Genomic DNA, 25,079 nt, shown 5'->3' on the forward strand with positions numbered 1-25,079 from the left:
GGCTTATGCCACCTCCTAATGCCACTTCCTGTGGATGTTGTATCAGCCCAGTTTCAAAAAGGCTTCGTTTTGTTTGTTAATGAATAGAAGCCTCCAGTTCTCTCAAAAACTGTACAAACAGTGCCTGGAAGAGAAATAAGCAAAATTGCTCCTTCTCAAGGGCTTTCAATATAAGCATCTGATTTGATTTTAAATCCTTTTAAAATGTTAATTTTTTAAAATAAAAGATTTCACCTGGTGAATAGTCTTTTCAGGCAGTCGTTTCTCCGATCCTTTTACACTGACAACTACTTTGCAAGCTCTCTTTGCCACTCACGACAGTGTCATCTTCAAACATGTTCATGTACGAAACACAGGGAACAGCTGAGTGCAGGTTTTAATAACTAACGCCCAGTGGGGGAACTTACTCTTTGCTTACCCCGGATAAAAACACGACCCCGAGGTTACTTCAAACAGATCAGAGAAGGAAATGAATGATCAAGTCAACAATCATTTTGTTAAAAATATTTATTTAAAAAAATACAATTGTCCATATCTAGTTGCACATTTATTAACATATCTGTATAATTTTGGACTTAGTAAACTTGATACAGTGCTTTCTTAAAGCTAGGCTGCATTATACAAAGCAAATTCCTGTCAGTTCTTCCTAAAAGTTTTTTTCTTAAAGTATCATCTTTCTTAAAAGATGCATTTCACCATTATAGAATTTAACAAAACATCTGCATACCACTGGGGACTGGGTGGGCAGCCTGCCACCGCCTGCTTTCTGGAGCAGCCCCTGCCTCTGGAAATGCATTCAGCATCCACTGCGCTATTTTCTTTTTAAAAATTCATTTTTAAAAGTTTAATGTATCTTTATTTAAAAAACAGAGCAAGCGAGATCTTCTATTCCCTGGTTCCCTGTCTCAGTGCCTCCAACAGCCTGGTGGGACCAGGCTGAAGTCTGAAGCTGGAAACTCCAGGCAGGTCTCCCACATTACGGGCAGCGACTCAAATACTTGAGCCAGCAGCTGCTGCCTCCCAGGCTGTGTCTCCACAGGCAGCTGACAGAGCAAGCAGAGCTGGGGCTTGAACCTAGGCCCTCGGAGATGGGGTGGGCAACCAAGGGGACACTAAGTGATGTGCCAAGTGCCCCATCCTGCTTCCCCGGCAGAGGACAGAGGAAAACCCTGCCAGTGCTAGGGCATCCTTCTTCGCACCGGCTACGACCCTGTCAGGTTTCTTTGCCACAAACAGAATTCAAAACGGCAACAATCATCCTAACCGACCTTGCCACAACTTCCCTTTGTGTGCCAACAGGTGAGCCAAGCTGCTGGGGAGGAGACGGGCCGTCTCTCCAGCTGTATCAACACACGATTACCACTCAGTGGCATGTCTAGGACCAAGAAAATGTGGTTTTAATACTTTGAAGGGTTCCCTAAAAACAACTGAAACGAATGGCATTTGCTAGGGACACGTTAAGTTACTAGTTCCTTTGGGTGGAAGGCACCATGCAAAGCATGGACGTGGACAATCACACAGAAGTCAGGGAAGCCAGCAAGTGGGGAAATTCACAACAAAGAAAAGGGCTGACGGGTACTCGGAGAGCACCCAGACAAGTTGGTACTGCCACGCCTCCCAAATCCCGCGTCCCCATCTGAGCTGCACTGCAGCAATCCCTGGGGACGCGTGGGCTGATCCTTCAGCACCTGCCCCGCCCCCAGTCCACACATGGCAGGGCCCCGCACCCACCACTGCTGCTACAGCGCCTCTCAGGAGGGCCTTCTGTTGAGCTTGTCCAGCAGAGCTCATGGGAAATTCTTCAAAATGCAAAGGTGGACACCTTTTTTTAAAAAGTCCGTTTTTCAACTGGTGAACAAAGGACATAATTCTAAGAAACTAATATTAATCAGTTTTGTTCACCTCAAACCCAAGCTAACCACGAGCAAAATGGCTGAGTTTCATCTTGAATCTTCCCTACCCACAAAAATAAACAAGACTGCCACGATCTGAAAGTGAAGACAGGGGTGCTTGTGATTAGCAAAGACCCCAGGGCCAAGCCAAGAGACTTCAAGAAATCAAAGGTTTGTATTCGTTCCTGTCCTTACCCATACGCACACGTCTGCTAATGTCACTAATACCAAGTGGGGCAGTCATGAAATATGCTATCTTAACACAAACACTGATGGCAAGACACACCCACCAAGGGCCACGCACTGCGAACACCACCCCAAAGCAAAACACTGAAATGTCTTAAGTCTCCAAAACAACAGTAATTAAACAAACAAAAAGTTTACAAAATGAAGTGTTGTCTATCAACTGCAAATCATTACAAAAACCGTGTATTTCTACAAAGCACAATATCTAAAGCTTGTCAATTATTTTACAACATCCTAGACATAAGAGCCCACCTTACAGAGCCTAGGAGAATGGCTCAGTAGGTAATCCGTTTATCTTGTCTGCAAACACTCTCAAGTTTCAGATAATCTGGATGAGAAATAAAGCCGACTTCCCTGACCATCAAGATCCTTACACTCAAATTAAACAAACAAAATAATCCTTAAGTGCTTCCAGTTATTAAAAAAACAGTGCTGATAATGGTGCCCAAGAAAGTGCCAAGTGATTTAATACCAGTATACATAGCATTTCCACCCCTGGATCTACGCAGATTGGAGCGATTCCGCTGGTGAGAATGTGGGGAGGCCTGTGTGAGCGCGGCTCACGGCCTCAGAAGGGATGGAGCCACAACGGGCCTTTATGAGACAGAAACAGGCAAAGCAGAGGAGATGGTTCAGCCCCCCTGACTGATGAGAGATCAGGCCACAGTGCCAGACAGCCCCCAGGCTCCAATCAAGTCGCTGTCAGGTCTCTGCATTTCAGAAATCCCACTTCTCACACAATCCTCCTGAGAGGTTCACAACCATGGCCTAATGGATATTTTACATAAAAGCGAATGCAAATATACAAATTTTAACATCCTTCCTTGCTCACTAATACGAGAATGTAAGAGAATAGGTTAAGATGATTTGGAGTCTGTCACATATAAGCATGGTACCTCTGTTAGCAAGCAGTTAGTCTTTAAGGCCTATGATTCTACTATTTCTTTAAAATGAAATGTACAAGGCATTAATCTCTAAAAAAATGGCAACTGCAAGGTGCTGCCATTTTTTCTTGGTTTTAGTATAAAACAGACCGGGATCCTTCCTAGTCTATAGGATAATACATGTTCCCTTTGAAACACAGATTTATACACACAGTCCACACATCAGTGCTCATGTACACAGGCACGAACTCAGAATGACTTGGAAAGAAACATTCTCGGCTCCAGTGAAATATTTCAAAGCAAAATGTCAAGCCTCCTGCGACTTCCTGATGTGTACTGTATTCAAAAGGAGAGCATCATGAGCTCTCACAGGTCTGATTGTCTCCTACATGGATTTTCATGTCACAGGTTTCATTTAAAACTTATGTTAGTAACGGCCTGGATTTCCTGGTGTCTGCCGGAATCTTAGAGCCATACTCTCCCCCTCAGACAAACCCCACTGGATCCTTTCATAACGGCAAAGAAGCCAGCCTGGCAGCACCCTAGAAACCAATCTTTTCTGGCAGCCTATCCATCTATCAGAGAAGTAGTTTCCAGAAGCCAACAGCTTCAAACGGAGTACATCTACCACAAGCAACAGGTCAAAACACGACTTCCCCGGGAACAGGCTCCACCAAGGCCAAGCAATGAGATCTAGCGCCTTTTCTGTCTTGTTCAGCACGCCACTGCCCGCAAGCATTCTAGATGCTGAAATGGAAACTCCAATCTCAGGAAACCAAGTTCTGATGATATGAGAGGGCATAACAGGGCCCCAAGACCCAGGCAATGCTGGTGTAAAACTGGTAGCACAATATTTACCTGTTGACTTTAAACCAGGAAGAAAAATTAGCAAAAAACAAAACAAAACAAAAACAAAAAACTTTCCATGGGACTCCTTCTCAGGTCAGAGGACATGCCACTGACAGTCAACTCCAGCTATCTTCTCTATGATGGACTGAATAATTACCTACTCAGTCTGTTTTGGAAATACCATCACACCCTTGGCTGGCACGCTGGGTCATGAACAGCCTGTGGTTGTATACAGAGACCCGCAGGCCCCTCCACACTTGTTTGTGCACCTAAGAATGCAAACTCAGCACACGTCTGCGGGTATATAGAATGGACACCAAAAAAATGAAGTGATAAACAGAGCAGAGCTAGCATGAAAAGTATTCCTGCTGAAGCTGAAGAGTTACTGGTGAAAAACTTAAAAATGAACACATGGGAACTACCTGAATAATAAAGCTACCTGAAATTGTCTTGAAGCGAGTGGTAAAATACAAGGCCAAAGTTAAGAGTCATAGCCAAAAGGTCATGGAAAATACTGACCAAGGAAAAAACAGCTGCACCAAAACAAACTTATCTCTAAACAACATTTAAGGATGTGGGCGGCGGCAGCGTGGTGGTGTTAGGGTGTTGGGGCAGCTCCTGCGATGGACAGAGCTGGAGCCGGAGCAAACGAAAGAGCAGACACACAAGAATGAACCCCCCACGGCTGGCTCCCTTCCAAGGCACCTGGAGTGCGCAACGGGAGATCCAAAGCTGACATTTGGCACCAATGTGCCCTCACCCCCACCACAGGGGAAAAAACGAAGACATGGCACCCCAAAACCAAAACAATCACTTTCCCTATCCCCACCTCAGAGCCTGAATCCCCAGACGCTCCCCCTGCAGCAGCAATGTCAGAGACATGCAGCTGCTGCACAGCCCACCCAGGAACACACACCTCCTGCAACCGCTGGAAGACAGCGGAGCAGGAGGCAGAGAAACTCAATACGCACTGAAATAAATTTTTTAATTTAAAAAAAAAAAATTGAGAGCAAGATTTCAAAATGAGAAAGAGAGAAAGGGAGAGAGGGGAGAGCGAGCGCTTCCATCTGCTAGTTCACCATCCAAATGCCTGTAATAGCCAGGGCTGGGCCAGCCTGAAGCCAGAAGCCAGGAAACTCCATCCAGGTTTTCCATGTGGGTGGCAGGAACTCTAACACTTGGGTTATTATCTGCTGCTTCCCTGACAAGACAGCAGGAAGCTCAGAAGTTGATGTGGGACTTAATCCCAGGCCACCTGATATGGACGCAGGTGTCTCAAGTGGCAGCTTAGCCCACTGCTCCACAGTGCCCACTCCTCAACTTATCTTTTAACTCCATTTTCTGTGAATTTTTTGGAAGTTCTCTCATATTAATAACTGCCAATATTTACTTTTATGCCTCCCTTCATTTGTTTATGAAACGTGAAGTTTGGAAACTTTGCTGATTCAAGTGTGTGCTGAAGAAGACTGGAGCCTGCTCGCTTCCCTCAGCGACACTGGGTGTCTCAGACTGTGCTCTACTCACTAGAAACCCAGAGTGACCTTCTAGAATTTTGCCATCAGCATCCTAGGAACTCTGAGATCAGGATAATACAGCGTGTGCTGCCTGAGTGCAGCAGCCGATACTGGCACCAGAATGCCAAGCCTCTGATTTAATGGAGCACCCGGTCCTGCCTTTCTGGATGTCTAACATAGTATGTAAACCTTCACAGAATTTTTCCAGTTTAAAAAAAAATCCAGTACTCTATGTGGGCTCAAGTGCTAACCTTTCCCATTGACATTTGAAAAAACAAATTACGCTTAGTATTTTAATACATTCTGAAATGTGAAATTGAACTTACATTTTAATCTTAAGACTCTGGTTGACCTTGAGGGCCAGAGTCTTCAATTCAAACACACACAACACCTGACACAACAGAAGTGCTGGGACAAACCACTTTAAACAAGGATTGCTGAAGTCAAGCACAAGGCCTTCATCTTGTTTTTAAAAACCAGCACAGGAACAAGACAAAGATGACTTTAGAAACGCCAGGAAGATTCACCTGCCAGCGACACACCGCAGTGGTTTCCTGACACAGGCGTCCCTCCTCAGTTCCTAGGTGGGGACCTGGCCCCGCAAATGCCATCAACCCAAGGCTTTTCCAGGTCTCCTGGGTGCCAACCATCTTCTAGCTGCAGCTGAGTGGCCAGGGAAAGCCGGGGCATCTTAGAAAATGCTGGAAAACCCCTGGCAACCCACTCCTCTTTAACCTGGGCCACTGCTGCCCAACGGCCGCTCCTCCCAGTGGTGACTACCAGCAAACACGCATCTCTCCAGGGAAGACAGAGCTCGAGCTCAGATGCTGAGAATGCTCCGGGTACTCAGAAGACTATGGAGCTGACTTTCCAGGAAGGAGGTAGTCTGCAAATGGAACTGTCTGCCTCAGACACCCAAGTGAAGGCTGTAAACTTTAAAAAGACACACGCACGCGCGCACATGTACACACACACACACTCATCTCAAAAAGAGCAATTTTCATCAACTCCTAAGGCCTCACGCCTCTTAGGCATCAGCTGCAGGTTTACAGAAAGGGCTCCCTAAATCTGGTTCCCAGGAGGCTGCTTGGCCTGAGTGCTAATGGTGCCCTGCTTCAAGGCACCTCTATGCTGAGACAGTTAATCAGCAAAGACATCATCTATGAAAACAAACCAATGGCTTTTCTCCTTTAATTCAAAAAGATAAACACTTTTGTGTATTCAAATTTAAAACATCTAGTTACATCGACCCATCAATATTTACCTATCCAAAATACAAAATGCTAATCTAAAAAAATGTTTCTTCCAAAGTGCTGTGAGAGCTCTAATTCCAAGCAGGCAAGCAAGCTAATTAATTCATTCAGTACAGGGAGAAAGTATGGAGCATCTGCTCTCCACCAGTCCTGACGGTCTCTCAATATTACTATTGCACATTTCAAGAACAGAACTTTGGGCTGATGACCACGCATGAGCAGTCACAGCAGCTCACTGAGTACTTCTACTAGTGACCAGACCTGGAGACTTCACCAGCAGCACGTCTACATGGCGTAACAATGAACTTGAAGTGAACACTGTGCAAGACACTGGTTTGTACCAGTGTCATTTTAAGCCCTTAAGAACTGACTTATTCATTCTGTTTAGTTCGTGTGACTCAAGGAGAGGACTAAAAAGACTAATTTGATGGACAGGTCATGGTGATGACAGGATTTGATAATGGATTTCAAAGCAAAATGTTCAAAAGACAACACTGAAATATTGCTATCAGTTCAGAGTGGGGCTCAACAAAGCTGTGTGCATCTGGCAGACTTCTAGTTGGGACGAGTCTACAACTGTGGTGGTGCAGAGAGGACTACACCTGCCCTGCATCACAAGCCAACCCCAAGGCCACACTCTTCCCCAATTATTAACAAAACAGGGTTCACAAGAAATAAGCCAGCTTTACCCCCCTACTGACCACCTCTTTAAAATGGCTACAGCCTTTAGCAACCTTACATTTCAAAGGAAAGATGACAAATATGCCACAGGAAATGACAGCACGTCAGTAGAAAGGCGAGATTCCTTCACTCTGGGTATTTCTAACCAAGAAAAGCTCCACATGCTGCTTCCAATCAGGCAACTAGATCTGTCATTCTCAACACTTGAACACCCAAGTTCATCTTCCAAAAAGGCCCCATTTCCTAGGGTGCATGCCATGTGGGCGTCATCAGACCACTCTCGGAGAACAGGGAACCCTTCTGGGCTATGTATGGGGTCCCATGTTCTCAATGGAGCTTCCAAAAACTGTCTTAAAACCCCAGGTTTAGAAATCTTCTGATACTGAAATACACTAGCTCCCTGCACTGTTGACAGGCCCAGACTATAGTCTGCAGCTGGGAGACCCACCTTAAGTCAATGTAAACCAGTTGCCTTCCCCGGGTGTCAGCTGCTCAAGGCGCATGGCACAGTGGGAGGAGCTTCCTAGGTGTGCCTTGAATGGAGGACTCAGGATGGCTCTTGCTTCCACTGCGCATGAGCAGCTCATCTGCAGTCATTCACCAGAGCCCACTTAGTCTTAAAGATGCAGCCCATTTCATCTAACTGCTATTTGTTTAAATAACAGACTCTAAGTATAACTTTTTTCCTGTCCAGAGGTCCCAACAGCCAGGAATGAATAACTTTGTTCTTGATCATTCCCGCAAAGCATAGCTGCTAAACTCCACTAAAGGTTACTTTAGCACAAAGCTCACAATATTTAAAAACAAAAGAAAAATGGAAGGGGAAGGTGGAGTTTGAGCTCCAATTAAGGCATTTTTATACATAGTCCTCTTGAGTTCTAGGCAAAGGGAATCCTATAAAGGTGTCCCATGGGGAACGGTCTCTCGTCAGCACTGCCGAACACCAGCTGCTCACTTCAAAGGCAATCCTGCTGAGTGTCCCTCGGTTTCTTTGCTTCATGGTTCTCATTCCTTGAGTGCATAGGCTATGTCTTCTGTAGATCTGGGGAAAACGGGCCAGGCGTGGAGGGTCCATCCAGCCCAGAGAGAGTGAAGGGCCCATGAGTATTCAGTACAGAAGGAAACTGAAAAAAGAAAATACATTAGTGCCTTCATCATTCACCTCCACCTTCCCTCTCATGTCCTTAGTCCTCCCTGAAGCAGAAGCCGACCACACGGTGCAGCCCCCACAGGACAAACGCAGTAACTGCTTGAGGGAAGAACAGCATGTCAGAGCACGAACCATTTGCCTTTTCCGTTAAATATGAACGCCCTCCAAGTAGCAGCAACAAAAACAGGTGACAGCTCCCCGTTGCATCCACAAGTACACAGGTTTACTTTGAAGCTCAAATAAAGACTGTTAAAAACTAAGCAGTAATGTGCACTACCTGGTGTATCCAGCAATAAAGCAGATCATGAAGCCCCCAAAAAACAAAAAGAGTTACAGTGTGCCTGCCCTAGAAAACACTTCCCCAACCACTTATCCTGACCAACCCCACATGGCGAGTTGAGGCTGAAGCTACAGGAGTGTTACAACTCAGCTTAAGGTCTCAGATCCTGCTAAGCCCTATCACCTGCAGACAAGAGGTAATGAGAAATCCAAAAGTGAAATATGCACAATTCTCAGTACTCTTTCCCTTGAGTAACAGAATGATTTTTGTAACCAAACAACACACACACAAAAAAAACCAGAAAAGTTAAATTATAAAATTTAAGAAAATTTCTCAGAGAGAGTCACCTGTACTAAGTGAATGATTCAACCACAAAAAAAATCTACAAGTTACAAAGTCTATTTTTTTGGAACAAAATAATGACTACATTCATTAGGAACTGCAAGACAACATGATACTCATTTGAAAACATATATACTTACAAAGTTCTCAAATATAAGTCCTGAATAAAGAGTAAATATGAATATTTGACATACCATTAGTGAGACTTTATTGTTCTCAATCCCAAATAAGAGGAAGAAGCCTATTGTGGAAATTTTCTACGTATGTGTGTGTGTGTGTGTGCACCTGTATAAGCAGGCAAGGCAAAACGCTTATGGGAAATTATTTTGGGAGCAGGAGATTGAAACAGCAGTTGTATAGGCACTTGAGGTGCCTATGTTCCATATTGGAGAGCCTGGCTCAACTCCTGGCCATTCCTCTTTCAATCCAGCTCTCTGCTAATGCATACCCTGCAAGGTACCAGTACTTGGGCTCCTCACACCCGTGTGGAAGGCCTGGACTGAACTCCAGGTTCCTGATGTGTCTGACCCAGTCCTAGTTATTGTGGGTGTTTAGAAAGTAAACTGGCGAACAGAAGATAGCTTTCTCTCTGCTTTTCAAATAAAAATTAAGAACTTCCTAAGTAAGTCTTCTTACAAAAAAGATCTACTTTTGTGCAAAAACATTCTGAATGCCATGTAATCTTTTGAGAGATCCACTCCCACCTGCTGGTTTACTTCTTGAGTCTGGGTCTCTCCCACATGCTCAGCAAGGCTGGAAAACTGGACCCTGATGCTTCCCAGGGTGTACGTCAACAAGCAGGTGGAACGGGGAGCAGAACACAGTCAAATCCAGACTCTGACCCAGCAACCCAAGCAGCACCCTACTGCGTGCCAAAGGCTCCGCCTATTTTTAAGAGGCTTTACAGTTTCAAATGACAAATATATATATATATATATGTGCAACATGTTCCACAGTATTAATTGTTGCTCTGATGTAAATGCTGTTAACAGTGAATGAAAGGCAACCATCTGCTAATATTTACCTGAAGAGTGTGCTGGCAAAATTTTCCAAGAATATTAACTAACTTGAAAGTTTATACCTTTTTGTCTTCATTTAACATGCTCCACTGACAAACATCCGTGCCACTCACCTGGAAAAGTGTGTTAGCACCTTGCAACCTGGCTGGACTCAGGGGAGCAACAGGGCTGAGGGTGCTCCAGAAGTGGATACTGGACAGCAGCGGGCTCGGGGTCAGGAGGATGGGGGTCTGCGACACATAAAAAAAAAACAAACCCACTCAATGACCTGGCATGCGTATGCCTTATCCTTTAACAGCACAAACAGCCTGATCCTAAATCCTGTTCTACTCTCCCCTCTATTTAACTCCAAGCCTGAAATTTTGTCACAATGAAAGCAAAAAAAGAAATAAACACAAATAAATAAAACCACCAAAAAACTCAGAAATTATGTTTACAACCAAAGAACATAAAGATCAAAATAACTACCTTTTCAGCCAACTTTTATATAGTGTCTCCCAAACAGAACACCCAGCCAGTACCCAGATCCAGGAGGCCGGGCAGCAGCCGTGGCCTGGTGAGCAGATGGTCTGTGAGAGATTTCTGAGCCGTTGCCAGCAGGTCAATGGAGAGAGAGACTACTCTGACTGCACAGGCTGCCCCTCAACATCACAGCAGTCACGATCCACCAGGACCTTAGCACCTGCTGCAATCTGACTGGACACACCAACAAGCCTTCTGAGGCTGTAAGGGGCAGGAGGGACATATCATTTTCTTTAGAAAAAGGTAGAAAAACTCGTTAAGTATTCAAACATCTTACAACCACGCTCCAACTCTTACTTGGGCAGTCCCAGTTGAGGTGAGGAACTGTGTCACTTTCACAGGGTCACATACCTTTCCAAGACAAACCTAAGTGACAGATAGTAAACCTGCAGGTACACATCCTGAATCTTCACACACATGAAGGACTGTAAAGGTAAAGAAATATAAACGATGAGAGTGAATTACCTGTGAGAAGAGGGCAGGTGTGAGAGACGCTGTAGGGAGAGAGGGACTTAGTATTCCCAGCGGGCTTGGATCACTGCCCGTGATTACCAGGGTGGGTGCCAGTTCCAACCCTTTGGGTTTCTTGGACCTTGATGAATTACTGGTTTTGTCCTTTTCTGGCAGAGCTGAATCCTGGTCTTTAGGCTCCAGCGACAGGTTTTCGGGAAGTGCCACAGGCTGAGAGGCCACTGAGTCAATATCGGTGTCGAGGTCTTCATTGGAACTCAGAGGGGGTGAAGGTGTGCTGCTGGGGGGCTCCTGCACGGCAGGGGAAAGGGCCAGGCCAGGTGCTGTGCTGGTGAACGTGGCCGGCACACTGAATGCAGAGCTTGGAGCCTCCAGAAATGGCAGTTTGGGGGAAACCAGCGTCTCCAGTGTTTGCATGGTTTCCTCTGAAGATGGAGAAATACCTGGGCCGGCTGGCACAGCCAGTTCACCTGGTGACTTTTTGGAAGGTGTTGTGACAAATTTGATGACAGATGCTGCTGGCTCCTGAGGAGACTTCTTCTCAGCCAATTTCTCAGCTGGATTCTCAATCTTCATTGATTTGGGAAGTCTCTTCGTGCAAGAGTTCAAAGAGTTGAGAGTGAAGGATGAATACAGCCCAGAGTGAATGTAGTCATTGCGACTGGAGGCCTTGGCAGCAGGCAGAGGGGGTTTCTCCTTCCCGCCGCTCTCCGTGTCCTTGGAACCACTGCTGACGTCACTGAAGCCCAAAATCTCAGAATCTCTCTCAATCCTGCCCACTGTCATCGGATCCATCTTCAAAATCTCTGGATAAGAGACAAACTTGTATACAAACTTCTGACCATTCACTTTTTTGATGATGTTCTGTAGGTGAATAAAATAAGCACTCTTACACTTTCCACATGAGGACAGCTCCCAGTGTCAGAATCATCTGAATTCACTGAGCCACACCAAACATACTCCCTACTATTCAGAGAAGTCAGGGCGGGAACATTGAAATTCCTTAACAATCCACCGCACTGCTACACAAAAGCAGATTGGAAGATTGGAAGGGCTTAACTATCTCAATCAAGTATCTGTAAAAAGTTAGAACTCACTGGACAGCAATCACCCAGTTCCAGACACAAGCCATACACATTCTAAGAAAAAAAAAAAAATTCGAGTATTGCATCTGCTAAGTCTTCCACTTCATTCAAAAACTGGGGCTGACATTGCGGCACAGAGGGTTACACCCCAGCTTGTAACACCCACATGCGACATCCAGTCCCAGCCCTGCTCCCAGCCCCGTCAATGTCGCAAGCTGGGAGGTAGAGAGACCTCAAGTGCTTCACTCCGGCAGACCTGGATGGAGCACCTGGATCCTGCCTGCAGTCCGCCCAACACCTGACTGTTGCAGACATGTGACGAGTAAATAAGCAAACACAGCTCTCTGTCCCTACCAAATAATTTTTTTTTTAAAGATTTATTTTTATTATTTTTTCATTGGAAAGGCGGATATACAGAGAGGAGAGACAGAGAGGAAGATCTTCCGTCCGATGATTCACTCCCCAAGTGAGCGCAACGGGCCAATACTATGCCGATCTGAAGCCAGGAGCCTCTTCTGGGTCTCCCACGCGGGTGCAGGTTCCCAAGGCTTTGGGCCATCCTCGACTGCTTTCCCAGGCCACAGGCAGGGAGCTGGAAGGGAAGCGGGGCTGCCGGGATTAGAACCGGTGCCCATATGGGATCCCGGGCGTGCAAGGCGAGGACCTTTAACCACTTGCGCTACCGCGCCGGGCCCCAAATAAACTTTTTAATAATTCCTTTTAAAATCTAACTGCTTCCTACTTCCTGTCATACTGGAAAGCTGGTAAGATTAACCACTTAAAAGGTAAAAGAGATCAAGATTTCAGCCTTCCATTTTAAGACTGTCATTTACAGCCATTTACTTCAGTGTCCAAGAGGCAGGAACACGCTAAATGGTATAATCTTCACTAAGAAATTGATTCTATGTATTATTTAAGGCTTGGTAATGAAAATTTTCTATAGGGCCTGACGCGGTGACCTAGCAGCTAAAGTCCTTGCCCTGTACGCTGATTCTAATCCCGGCAGCTCCATTTCCCATCCAGCTCCCTGCTTGTGGCCTGGGAAAGCAGTTGAGGACGGCCCAAAGCTTTGGGACCCTGCACTCGCGTGGGAGGCCCAGATGGGGTTCCTGGCTCCTGGCTTCAGATCCGCGTAGTACTGACTATTGCGCTCACTTTGGGAGTGATTCAACAGACAGAAGATCTTCCTCTCTGTCTTCCTTCTCTCTGTATATCTGACTTTGTAATAAGAAATAAGTCTTTAAAATAAAAAAGAAAGAAAATTTTCTATGCTGAGGGCCAATCAGATATTTATTCCATTATTCAAACGCCATATGAAATGATCGATTTAAAAATTAACCTGCTTGAGGTTGAATTCTTAATTTAATAAGGGGTTAAGCTTGTGATTACAAAAGTACTTTGAAAGTATGTCATTAGAAAAATTAAAAAATAAGGAAGGAGGAGTAAAGATGAGCACTGGGCACATGGTACAAGTACCATGATGGTTTTTTTTTTTTTTTAACTTACTTAAGATCTACTTTATTGGAAAGTCAGATTTACAGAGAGGAGAGACAAACAGAAAGATCTTCCTTTCACTGGTTTACTCCCTAAGTGGCCACAACGGCCAAAGCTGAGCTGATCCCAGTAGCATCTTCTGGGCCTCCCACGCGCGTGCAGGGTCCCAAGGCTTTGGACCATCCTCTACTGCTTTCCCAGGCCACAAGCAGGAAAGGCAAGGATTTAGTCACTAGGTTACTGTGCCGGGCCCTATCATTATGTCTTTCAAAGCTTTATGAATGAAACATATAAAATTTGTTCCTTTTCTGCAATTTTTAAAAATAAATGAATAAATGAGCCTGCTACAAATTTATCGTATTTTGAGTCCTTGGCCTATGGTTGTTGCTTGGCAGGGCTGGACAAAATGATTTCACTGGCTTAATGCTGACCACAGTCCAGACATCTCTGCTGAGGTACTGCTTCGTAGTTCCTGATTAAGCTAAAACTAAAAGTTTTAATAAAGCCATACAAATAACTGTACAAGAGCTAGGATACAGTGTAGTGGCTAAATCGCCACTTGGGACATTACTATCCCATACCAGCTCTGTTTCCAGTTCTAGCTTCTTGCTACTGTACACTCTAGGAGGCAGTGGTGATGGCTTAAGCCACTCACACAAGATCACAATGGAGTTCCTGGCTGCTTCCCGGTCCAGACTTAGTTGGTGGGAATCTGCGGGGCGGGGGGAGCAGCAGGCAGAAGATCTCTGTCTCTACCTCCGTCTCTCTCATCCCCTATCCCTCTGCCTTCCAAATGAAATACACAAAGATGGAAAGCAATTTCCTTTTCAAAATTTGTTTTTATTTATTAGCCACAGATAGAGAGAGAGAACATGTTCCCAATCACCATCTCACTGCACCAAATGTTGTGAAGTAGGGACTGGTTAAAGCTAAAACCAGGCACCAGATATTAATCCACGGGACTGTGCCGTGGCATAGCCTTCGGTGTCAGCGTTCCATAGCGGCCAGTTTGAGTCACAGCTGCTCTATTTCTGCTCCAGCTTCCTACTAGTGTGCTGGCAAAGCACTGGAAGATGGCTCCCACACCCACATGGGAAACCTAAAAGAGGCTCTTGGCTTCAGACCAGCCCAGGGTCCACCCTTGTGGGATCTGGGGAGTCAGTCAGCAAACAGAAGATCTCTTTCTCTCCTTCCCTCTCTCTTTCAAATAAAATGCATATAAATTTTTAAAAAACAAAAACAAACAAACAAACAAAAAAACAGGTCTCGCACCTGAGTGGCAGGGAGCATCAGCATCAGCAGGAAGCTAGTCAAAAACCAGAGCTCCAACTTAGGATGTGTCCTAGCCAGCAGCCAAAACCAGAGACGAACTGCTTCCTCCAGCACAACTCTTACAGAAACTTACAAAATACACATAAATTTATTTATCCTTGAGAATTTCCAAATTTCTTTTCTTTCAAACACAACTGCAATTAGGAATAAAATATGCACACACAGAATAGCTAATGGAGTAAGAGTTTGTAGAGCTGTTAACTGGAACACTGATGCCTTGTATCCTAACTCCCAATGGCTGAGGCTCTATTAAAATAAACTGGATTAGAAAAACAAACCACCTCAACAGGAAGGAGTTACTTCTTGAGGTCTGTTTGCATCTGAGCAACCTCAGGTTATGTATTACCTTTACATAGTAATATCTGAGGGCTCGGCTGAGCTTGTCGTAATTCATGGTCGGCTTGTTCTTGCGGATCCCCCAGAGACGAGCTACCTCCTCCGCCTGTAGAAGCTTGAACTCCCCATCATTGGATGTCCAGCAGATCACATCCTTATTCTGTGGATCCTGCAGGAGCTGGAGCAGGAACTGCCACAGGGTGACAGCACTGTCCATAGCAGCGGGCTGCAGGAACACAAACACACATTCAATGACGTGAGCAACAGTACTAACGCCAACACTGCGTGTCAGGCACTGTGAGCACTCCGCGTCCACACACTCAGGTCACCCACACAGCACTACTCCAAAGTGGTTACCAGGGCATCCTCATTTTAAGGCAGACACTGGGGATCCAGTCCTTGAACAAGTCTGACACGCTGCTTAAGCAAATGCTGCTCAAGCAAAGTCACAGGCAACAAGTAGCATACAAGGAAGACAAAGTTACTTCCATGTGTTACAGGGGCAGTCTGGTGGACTGCCAATCACCACACTGTTACTGCACCATAAAATCCCATCACTCAGGGGCTGGCACTGTGGTGTAGCAGGTAAAGTAGCATCTGTGACACTGGCATCTCATGCAAGTGCCAATTCAAGTCCCAACCCGTACATTCCTGATCCGGATCCCTGCTAATGGCCTGGGAAAGGCAGTGGAAGATGGTTTCAGTGGGGCCATCTGGGAAGTGCACTGGGTGAATCTCCTGGCTTCAGCCTGGCCCAGCTCCAACCACTGCACCATCTGAGTGGGAGTAAACCAGCACATGTAAAATCTGTCCTCACTCTGTGTAACTGTTTCAAATAATTCTTTAATAATAAAGATAAACACATTAAAAAAAAAAAACCCTCATCACCCAATTCTCTCAAGAAGTCATCATTTCAAGGCCAGCACTATGGTGTCAAAGGTGGAGTTGCCACCTACAATGCCAGCATCTACTATAAACACCAGTTGGCGTCTACTTGCTTTGCTTCCAATCCAGCTCCCAGCTAACGTGCCTGGAGAAGCAGAGAAAAATGGTTCAAGTCCTTGAGCCCGTGCCACCTACATGGGAGACCCAGAAAAACACTTGGCTTTGGCTTGGCCCCGCCCTGGCCATTGTAGTTTTCCTCTAACTCTGCTTTTCTGTGGCGTGGTATGGTGTGGCATGGCATGGCATGGCATGGCATGGCATGGGGGTCACACAGTGTCGTGTGTTTGTGTGTGCATGTATGTTTGCTTCCCAGTTGCCCAGATAAGTAAGGTACAGAATAACCTACTTCAACTCTGATACTTTTCAGTATCCTTTACCATAAATTTACACACAATTTGGCAGCACTAGATTTCAGGAAAATGGTTCCTGATTTCCTGACAAGTTCTGTCAGGCTTCTATCCTCACGAAATCCTCTTGCCTACATTCTCCCTTTGATTATCAAGACAAAAATTTGGGGGCCAGCCCTGTGGCATATAGCAGGTTTAGCCTCTGTCTCAGGCACTGGCATCGACACTGGTGCTGGTTCATGTCCCAGCTGTTTCACTTCCAATCCAGCTCCCCGCTAATGGCCTGGTAAAGCAACAAAGGATGGCCCAAGTGCTCGGGGCCCTGTAACCACATGGGAGACCCAAAGGAGGCCCCCCCCCCCCAATTTCTGGCTTCAAACCGGTCCAGCTCTGGCTGTTCGTTACAGCCACTTGGGAGTGAACTACTAGCTAGAAGAACTCTGTCTCTCCTCTCCTCTTTATAATTCTGTCTTTCAGAGCAATAACAACACACGAACTGAAGAAAAATCCTTGAATATCTGAAGTTTTATCATCTCCCCGTTTGGACCAGAGTGTCTCAATTGCAGACCGGATGGTTCTCTGCCGTGGGGGCTAGCCATGCACCATTCGCCAGCATCCCTGCCTCCGCGGATTCCTCGAGGCCTGTCACAACAATCAAAATCCACCAGCTGCCAACATTCCCCTGGGCTCCAATCAGCCCGGCAAATTTAGGCGGAGCGGCAAGGAAATGATGTCACAAAGGTATTTTCCTCATAGAACCTCAACTCATCTTTCAGCAGCAAGAATCCTTCCAGGCAGAAACCCTGGCCAAACAATGAGCCTGTCCTAGGAAGCCAGTGACTCAACACCTTCGCTGGCACACAAACAACTCCTTCCTTTCTCCAGGAATGCAATCTCACTGGGCCACAGGAGTTCAAAAACAAATCAGACCAATGCCATTCAAGTACTACCCACTCAGGTCAGTCGGACTACGTGACAACTTACAACTGCTGTGCTGCAAACAATACTATCCAGTGAGAACGCAATCCCCAACATGGAAGAAAACATTTTAAAATCATGAATCTCAAAAGGAATTTCCACCCAAAATAAGGAAAGAACTTCAAAACAATTTATTTATGTATTTGAAAGGCAGAATTACAGAAAGAGAATTTTCCATCCACTGGTTCACTCCCTAATGACAACAAGGGCTGGAGCTGGGCCAGTTCAAAACCAGGAGCTTCTTCAGAGTCTCCATGAGTGGTACAGGAGCCCAGGGTCTCAGGCCATGCTCTGCTGCTTTCCCAGGTACATCAGCAAGGAGCTTTATAGAGAGGGGAGCAGCTGGATGGGATGCGGTGCTGCGGGCAGCAGCTTTACCTGCTTTGCCACAGCACCACCAGCCCCCAAAAGAACTCCTACAACAACAAATTAAAAATTGGAAAAGGATTTGAAAATATTTCGCGTGGCCCGGCGCAGTGGCACAGTGGTTAAGGTCCTCGCCTTGCACGCCCGGGATCCCATATGGGCGCCGGTTCTATCCCGGCAGCCTCGCTTCCCTTCCAGCTCCCTGCCCGTGGCCCGAGAAAGCAGTCGAGGATGGCCCAAGGCTTTGGGACCCTGCACCCGCGTGGGAGACCCAGAAGAGGCTCCCGGCTTCGGATCGGCATAGTATCGACCGTTGTGCTCACTTGGGGAGTGAATCATCGGACGGACGATCTTCCTCTCTGTCTTCTCCTCTCTCTATATCCGCCTTTCCAATAAAACATAATAAATCTTTAAAAAAAAATTTCACTAAATAAAAAAAATAGATAACTACTAAGTATTCTAAAAGGCTCAGTATCATTAATGATTAGGGAAATGAAAATCAAAACCACTTAAGAAATCATCTTCTACTCACAAGGATGACTGCAGCCAGACAAGTAACAAGTGTTGTCAAGGTGATGGACAGATAGAAAAATTCCTCTCCTGGATGTACACCCAAGAGAAATGAAAACATACACTCACATAAATCTTTTTTACATAAGATTTATTTGTTTGCTTATGTATTTATTTGACTTAAAGTCAGTATTACAGAGAGATTGGGGGGGGGGGGGGGGGGAGGAGACAATCTTTCATTCACTGGTACACTCTCCAAATGGCTGCCAAAGTCAGGGCTGGGCCAGGCCGAAGCCAGGAAGGAGCTTCTTCCAGGTCTTCCACGTAGTTGCAGGGCCCAAGCACTTGGAGTATACTCTGCTGCTTTCACAGGCACACTAGCAGGGAGCTGGATCAGAAGTAGAGAAGCTGGGATTTGAACCAGTGCTGAATCAGTTTAACCCGTTGTGCTACAGCATGGCCCCCACCATCAATATTCACAGCAGAATTACTAATAACAACAATAAAGGAATAACCGATGAGTGGACAAATCAAATCTGGTGCATGGAGTCACAAACAGGAATGAAGTACTGACACAACAGGGATGGAGAGACCTTGCCAACACTACATGAGTGAAAAACCAGTCACAACAACAAAACCAAAAGCATGATCCCATTCATATGAAATATCCAGAATAGGCAAATACAAACACAGAAAGAGACCACTGGCTGAGAACTGAGGTGAGGAATAAGGAATGACAAGTGGGCCCGGCGCGGTGGCGCAGTGGTTAAGGTCCTCGCCTTGCATGCCCAGGATCCCATATGGGCGCCGGTTCTAATCCCGGCAGCCCCGCTTCCCATCCAGCTCCCTGCTTGTGGCCTGGGAAAGCAGTCGAGGACGGCCCAAAGCCTTGGGAACCTGCACCCGTGCAGGAGACCCGGAAGAGGTTCCTGGCTTCGGATCGGCATAGCATCGACCGTTGTGCTCACTTGGGGAGTGAATCATCGGACGGAAGATCTTCCTCTGTCTCTCCTCTCTGTATATCCGCCTTTCCAATAAAAATAAATAAATCTTAAAAAAAAAAAAGGAATGACAAGTGACAGGACAGTTTCTTTTCATGATGTTGAAAATACATATTCTCAGAAATATGTTCATTGGACAGGCACAGAGAGAAAAGACAGAGTGTGCTCCCACCTGCTGGTTCATTCTCCAAATGCTGTCTGCGATGCCAGCATCTCATTCGAGCACTGGTTCATGTCCTGGCTGTTCCTAACGGTCTGGCAAAAGCAGCAGCAGACAGGCCAAATGTTTGGGCCCCTGCCACCCCTGTCGAACACCAAGTTGAAGCTCCTGACTCCCAACTTCAGCCTGGCCCACAATGGCTGCTGTAGCCCTCTGGGAAATGAAGCAGCAAGTGGAAGATCTGTCTCCTTTTCTCTATCTCCCATCTCTCTGTCACTCTTTCACAACAATCTTTCTTTCTTTCAAAATAAACAAACATGTTCGAAATAAACCCTACTACAACCAGTATCAGAAAACCTGGCCCAAGAAGACTAATTCCAACAGAAAACACATAGGTGGGGGGTCATTCAGGGTCACCCACACTTGCTCCACTAAGGGCAGCAACAAGGACAGCAGCAGAAATGCTCATGTCCCGGACACTTTCCTGAACTCAAAACGCTCTCCAGGATACTTCAAGGATGCCACCTGCACAGAACTGACACCCAGCATGAGGAAGTGAGATGACAAACAGTGGAAATGCAGGCCTTGAATCCAAGCTTCTCTTGAGGGTAGGACAAACGCTTTCACTTCACCAGCTCAGTGTCAAGAGGGATGCATGGCACACTCAGTGACAATAACCCACAGAGTATCTCCTTAATGCCAAGCAGCCACACCTGCTAAAAAAGTTACAGTCTCATTAAAGCTACAATAAAATATTTATGTATTTGAAAGGCAGAGAGAGCAAGAGAAGAGGCAATCTTCCATGCACTGATCCACTCCCCATATGCCTGCAATGGCTGGGCTCCTCACTTCAAGCGGGTCTTTTACGTAAGTAGCACAGACTCAAATACTTGGACCTGTGGTGAGGTAGGCAGCTTAGTTCAGGGTCACAGCTTGGAAGTCACTCCCCCACCACCTAGGTGTTCCCTCCCGCCCACCTGTGACTCTCACCTATCACCTGAGAGGGGGCGGTATTGAGTGTAACCACTCCCCTTACAAGCCCCTATGATAAGGAAGGGCTCTCTTGGTCCTGTGCTCCTGCTGCTCTGGCACTCTGCCTCTTGGCCTCCCCAGCACCTCTGAGGACAGGCATTCCCCGAGCACGGCCCCTCTGTGTCTGTATTCCTCACCCTCTGTTTACCACTTGGATGGGACAATGAAGATAGCAATGCTTAAATGCTTTGTATTTCTTTCTTTTTTTTTAAGATTTATTTTTTTTTTATTACAAAGTCAGATATACAGAGAGGAGAGACAGAGAGGAAAATCTTCCTCCCAATGATTCACTCTCCAAGTGACCACAACGGCTGGTGTTGCAGTGTTGCATTGATCTAAAGCCAGGAGCCAGGAATATCCTCCAGGTCTCCCACGCGGGTGCAGGATTCCAAGGCTTTGGGCCATCCTCAACTGCTTTCCCAGGCCACAAGCAGGGAGCTGGATGGGAAGCAGGGCTGCCGGGATTAGAACCAGCACCTATTTGGGATCCTGGCGCGTTCAGGGCGAGGACTTTAACTGCTAAGCCACTGTGCCAGGCCCCAACAGTAGGTTTTTAAAACTCTATTAGGTATGGTGATGACACTGTGGATATGCTGTCACTTTTCTGAGTTCATCACACACACCTGTGCTCTACACAGCTTTCCCACTTATTTTGAGTGCAAGTGTGGGTGTAGCAGTAGAGCTGCCATTTGAGACACCTAGACCACACATTAGAGTGCCTGGGTTCAAATCCAAGCTATGCTCTTGATTCCAGCCTCCTGTTAACATGCAACATGGGAGGCAGCAGATGATGGCTCAAACAGTGAGGTCCTTGCCGCACTGGGAGTCCTGGATTGAAATCCAGCTCTCAGCTTTGGCCTGGACCAGCCCTGGCTGTTGGGGTCATTTGGAAAGTGATCCAGCAGAATAGAGATACATATTCTTTCTCTACCTTTCAAAAACATTTTTGAAGTTTTATGTATTTATGCAACTTATCTGAAAGGCACTTAAGTTTCCCTCTGCTGGTTCACTTCCCAAATGGCCACAATGAGCAGGGCCTATCCAGGTTTCCCACATGGCTGCAGTGACCCAAGCACTTACGCCATCTTCTGCTGCCTTCCCAGATGCATTAGCAGAAAGCTGGGTTGGAAGTACAGTTGCCCACCACTCTAACTGATGCCCATATGGTGTGTCCGCATTGCAGATGGTGGCTTAACCAGTTAGGCCACAATGTTGGCTCCCCAACTTAACTGAACTACTTGCTAGTCTAAGCTACACTACTTCCCAGTAAACATTAGCTTAACTCCAGAAGTCAATGTCCACATGCCCACACACAACCTCCCCACACCTTTTAGGGTAGGGGTATGAATATGGGGGTGAGACATGATGAATAAGAAAGATGGAAACCAGGCACACAGCCAGAACCTCTAGCTTACTACGAATGTGGTGCTTGGGATTCCACCAAGTTTGGAAAGCTTTCAAAACCCAGTTTCTGAAGTACTCATATCTTCACGGGGATACAGCTGAAGCCCTCCAGGTTGCAGACGGCGAAGCTCTGCAGAGTCAGAACTCAGATTTCTGCAGTGAGAACGCAGGGATTACCCTGAGCGAAGCAACGGTGTCCCCAGGGACAGCCAGGCTTGCCCTTCACCCTCCCCATGGCTCCCCACTGGGCCACCAGGTCTGGAAGACCGGTCCTTTAGTGTATTGCCTACTGCTGTCTCTAACGTGGCAGCCTCCTGTGTGCAGCTTGGTTGTTGACAGTAGAAGACGGGGCTGTGGCTTTGGATGGAAGCACTGGCATTTTTTTTTTTTTTGAGAAACACATAAAATGGACATCTGTGGGTTCTTTAAAGGAATATATGATTAATTCAATTTTGATACCAGGTTATTCTTTGGACTGAAAAACGAATGATCTTTGGGGTCTGTAAGTGATATATTTCACTTCAGTTCCTAAAAGTGTGATGTTAACTATCAACTTTCATAATTTCCCCAACCATAGAAAGAGGACTGAGGGGGGAAATGTTTTCAGAAAAGAGTAAAAACATTACAAAGGTGAAATGACTTTTCTAATATGAAGATTTTCAATTCCTGTTACTTGTTAGAGGGCAAATATTTTATTCTTCCTTCTTAGAGTTCCACAATTACCATTTTAAGTTTTTTTTTTCTTAAACATAACAAGGCATGGAAATAGTGGATTCAAATAAAGGAATTTGTCTTTTGAAGAGTTAAATTCAAAGTTATGACTGATCCCATCTCAACCCTTCAAAGAGCAGATTCAGTCCCGGGGCCACACTAAAATAACTTACTGGGGCAAGGAAGACGTGATTAAGCGAACTCTTTCCCCCTAAACATGTTTATAATACACACAGACCAGTTGCTGTGGAGACCCACAACCCAGCTATTTTTTCAGAGACAGTAGCTAAGTCCCAAAACACAAGTAAGTTTCCAAATTCTTCCGTGAGACGCTAGAATAAAACAAAACCAAAGTATAAAGTACAGCAAGCCCTAGATCAGAGTTCAAAGTCATCAGCCCTCAGTGGACCCAGAGCAGCTAAGCAGTACACGAAGCCTACGCTCCACCACAAAGTAACTGTCAGGGTCTCCTGAGGAACTTAAAGAGACTCGGGTAGTCTGAATATAACCTTAAAACCAAAGAAAAGAGATATGTGTGTGTGTGGGGGGGGGGGGGCATTGCACTCTAATCAAAACACCGTGGCCAGAACTAGACAGCCATCAGAGGGGTGAGAAGCCATTCCCAGGACCCCTACTCACAGGCTCCCAACTCCACAAACGCCAACTCTGCCTGTCTGAACAACCTCAGTCAACCATGCCTTTTACTTCCTGCAGAGCGCAAAGGCTGTTCCACCCCAACCCCATCCCCCTACCACCCCAAAGATGTTTGCAGCCCTCAGACGTCTTCCCAGGAACGCCAGCAGGCACCAGCCTCGAGGCAGCCGCTCCGCCACGAGTGGAAAATGAGGGAGGGCGGGGAGTGCAGTGGAGAGGGGGGAGACCGGCCCCAGAGAGCAGCAGAAAAAAGAAATGAAACTCGACACCGGATGAACAGTACAGCCCGGGGACAGGAAGAAAACACCAGCGACCGTGTGCCCCAGAGGAGATCAAAGTCCGCGGGGCGGCGGCCTTGGTAGGCGCGGAACGGCTGCACTTTCATTTTCCAACTTCCTGTCCCTAAACAAAGTCTGCCTGGCTCCCTTCCTTCCCACCCACGCGCGCGTGCGCGTACACACACACACACACACACACACACACACACAGTCTGCCTGATTCCCTTCCTACCCACACACGCCGTTGCCACACTTTGCCCCCAAGAGATCAAATAAGGGGCGCGGCGGGCGGGGCGCTCGGTGTCCACCTGCGCACCGCGGGGCGTGGGCGGTCCCCAGGGTGCCCGCTGCGCCCACCCCGCTCCTCTCCGGTCGCGTCGCGAGCTCCCCACGGCCCCGGGCACCGCCAGACCCCGACGGGGCGCGCCGCTCACCAAGGCCGCGCGCTGGGTCCGGGTCGGTCACCGCCTCCAACTCGGTGCTTCTCTCCGCCCGCCGCCGCCGCCTCCTCCTCACGCCGGGAAGCCGAGGGCTGCGCGGCAGCCGCTGCGAGCCTCGCGCCGGAGCCGGAGCAGGCGGCGGCAGCAGCGGCCGAGCCGAGCCCGCCGGGTGCCCACAGCCGCCCGCATCTCCCGCCGCCGCACGGCCGCCCGCGGCTCCGCCCTGCCCGCCCCCGCACGCGGCAGCGGCGGCGGTGGTTGTGGTGGCGGCGGCGGCGGCGGCGCAGGCCGTTGGGCCGCTAACCGCAGGGCGCGCGCTCGGGCCGTCCCTCGCCGTCGTTCGGCCTCGCCTGTCGCGCCGCGGCCACCGCCGCCGTCGCCGCCGCCGTTCTCGAACTCCCCGGGGGCGCCCGGGCCCCTCCCCGAGGCCGCCTTCCCCCGCCGCGCGTCACTTCCGGGGGTGTGGAGGGCGGGACCCGACCCCGAGGGGCGCAAAGAAGCTGGGCCCCCCAGCTCCAGCTGAAGGGGGTTCGGGCGAGGGCGCCCGCTGGGGGACCCCCCTCCGCCGCTGGCCACTCGCTGCCGCCCTCGGCTGTGTGGCGGTTCCTCGGTCACCCATCCGGCCAGCAGCCACCTGTGTGAGACCCCTGACTCTCCCTACCAGGGTACGGGGCACGGTGCTGGCAGGGGAGCACAGTCCGAGCCTCGCGCCCGCAGAGCCACCGCCGGTGGCATCCGGCCCCTCGCACTGAGTGGACCCAGAAGTCGGGTGTGCGCCCCCATCCCATCACAGTCCCTTGCACCGGTACCCTCGACTCGAGGGGACGCCGCGCGGGACTGTGTGCTGGTGTGGAAAGCACTCGGAGGCCTCAACAGCCGCTTCTTTCTCCATGACACGATTTC

At 47.6% G+C, this 25,079-nt stretch overlaps 1 protein-coding gene across 2 annotated transcripts; it reads right to left on the reverse strand.

Moving 5' to 3' along the window:
• Positions 1-5,303: 5,303 nt before the first annotated feature.
• ELK4 (ETS transcription factor ELK4) lies at positions 5,304-24,383 on the reverse strand. 2 transcript variants are annotated; one of them, XM_040985531.1, is made up of 5 exons: positions 24,171-24,383; positions 15,361-15,576; positions 11,098-11,967; positions 10,224-10,340; positions 5,304-8,443 (listed from the first exon to the last, which is right to left on the reverse strand). In XM_040985531.1, the coding sequence occupies exons 2-5, from the start codon at positions 15,565-15,567 to the stop codon at positions 8,345-8,347; spliced, it is 1,293 nt and encodes a 430-aa protein (XP_040841465.1). In that variant the 5' UTR covers positions 15,568-15,576; positions 24,171-24,383; the 3' UTR covers positions 5,304-8,344. The 2 variants fall into 2 exon arrangements, with proteins under 2 accessions (XP_040841465.1, XP_040841466.1); XM_040985532.1 differs by lacking the exon at positions 24,171-24,383 and having other exon boundaries at positions 15,361-15,962.
• Between the last annotated feature and the right edge of the window lie 696 nt (positions 24,384-25,079).

This window comes from Ochotona curzoniae, unplaced genomic scaffold (assembly GCF_017591425.1).
Source record: "Ochotona curzoniae isolate NIBS_2020 unplaced genomic scaffold, NIBS_Ocur_1.0 contig_430, whole genome shotgun sequence".
In the NCBI taxonomy this organism is placed as follows: domain Eukaryota; kingdom Metazoa; phylum Chordata; class Mammalia; order Lagomorpha; family Ochotonidae; genus Ochotona; species Ochotona curzoniae.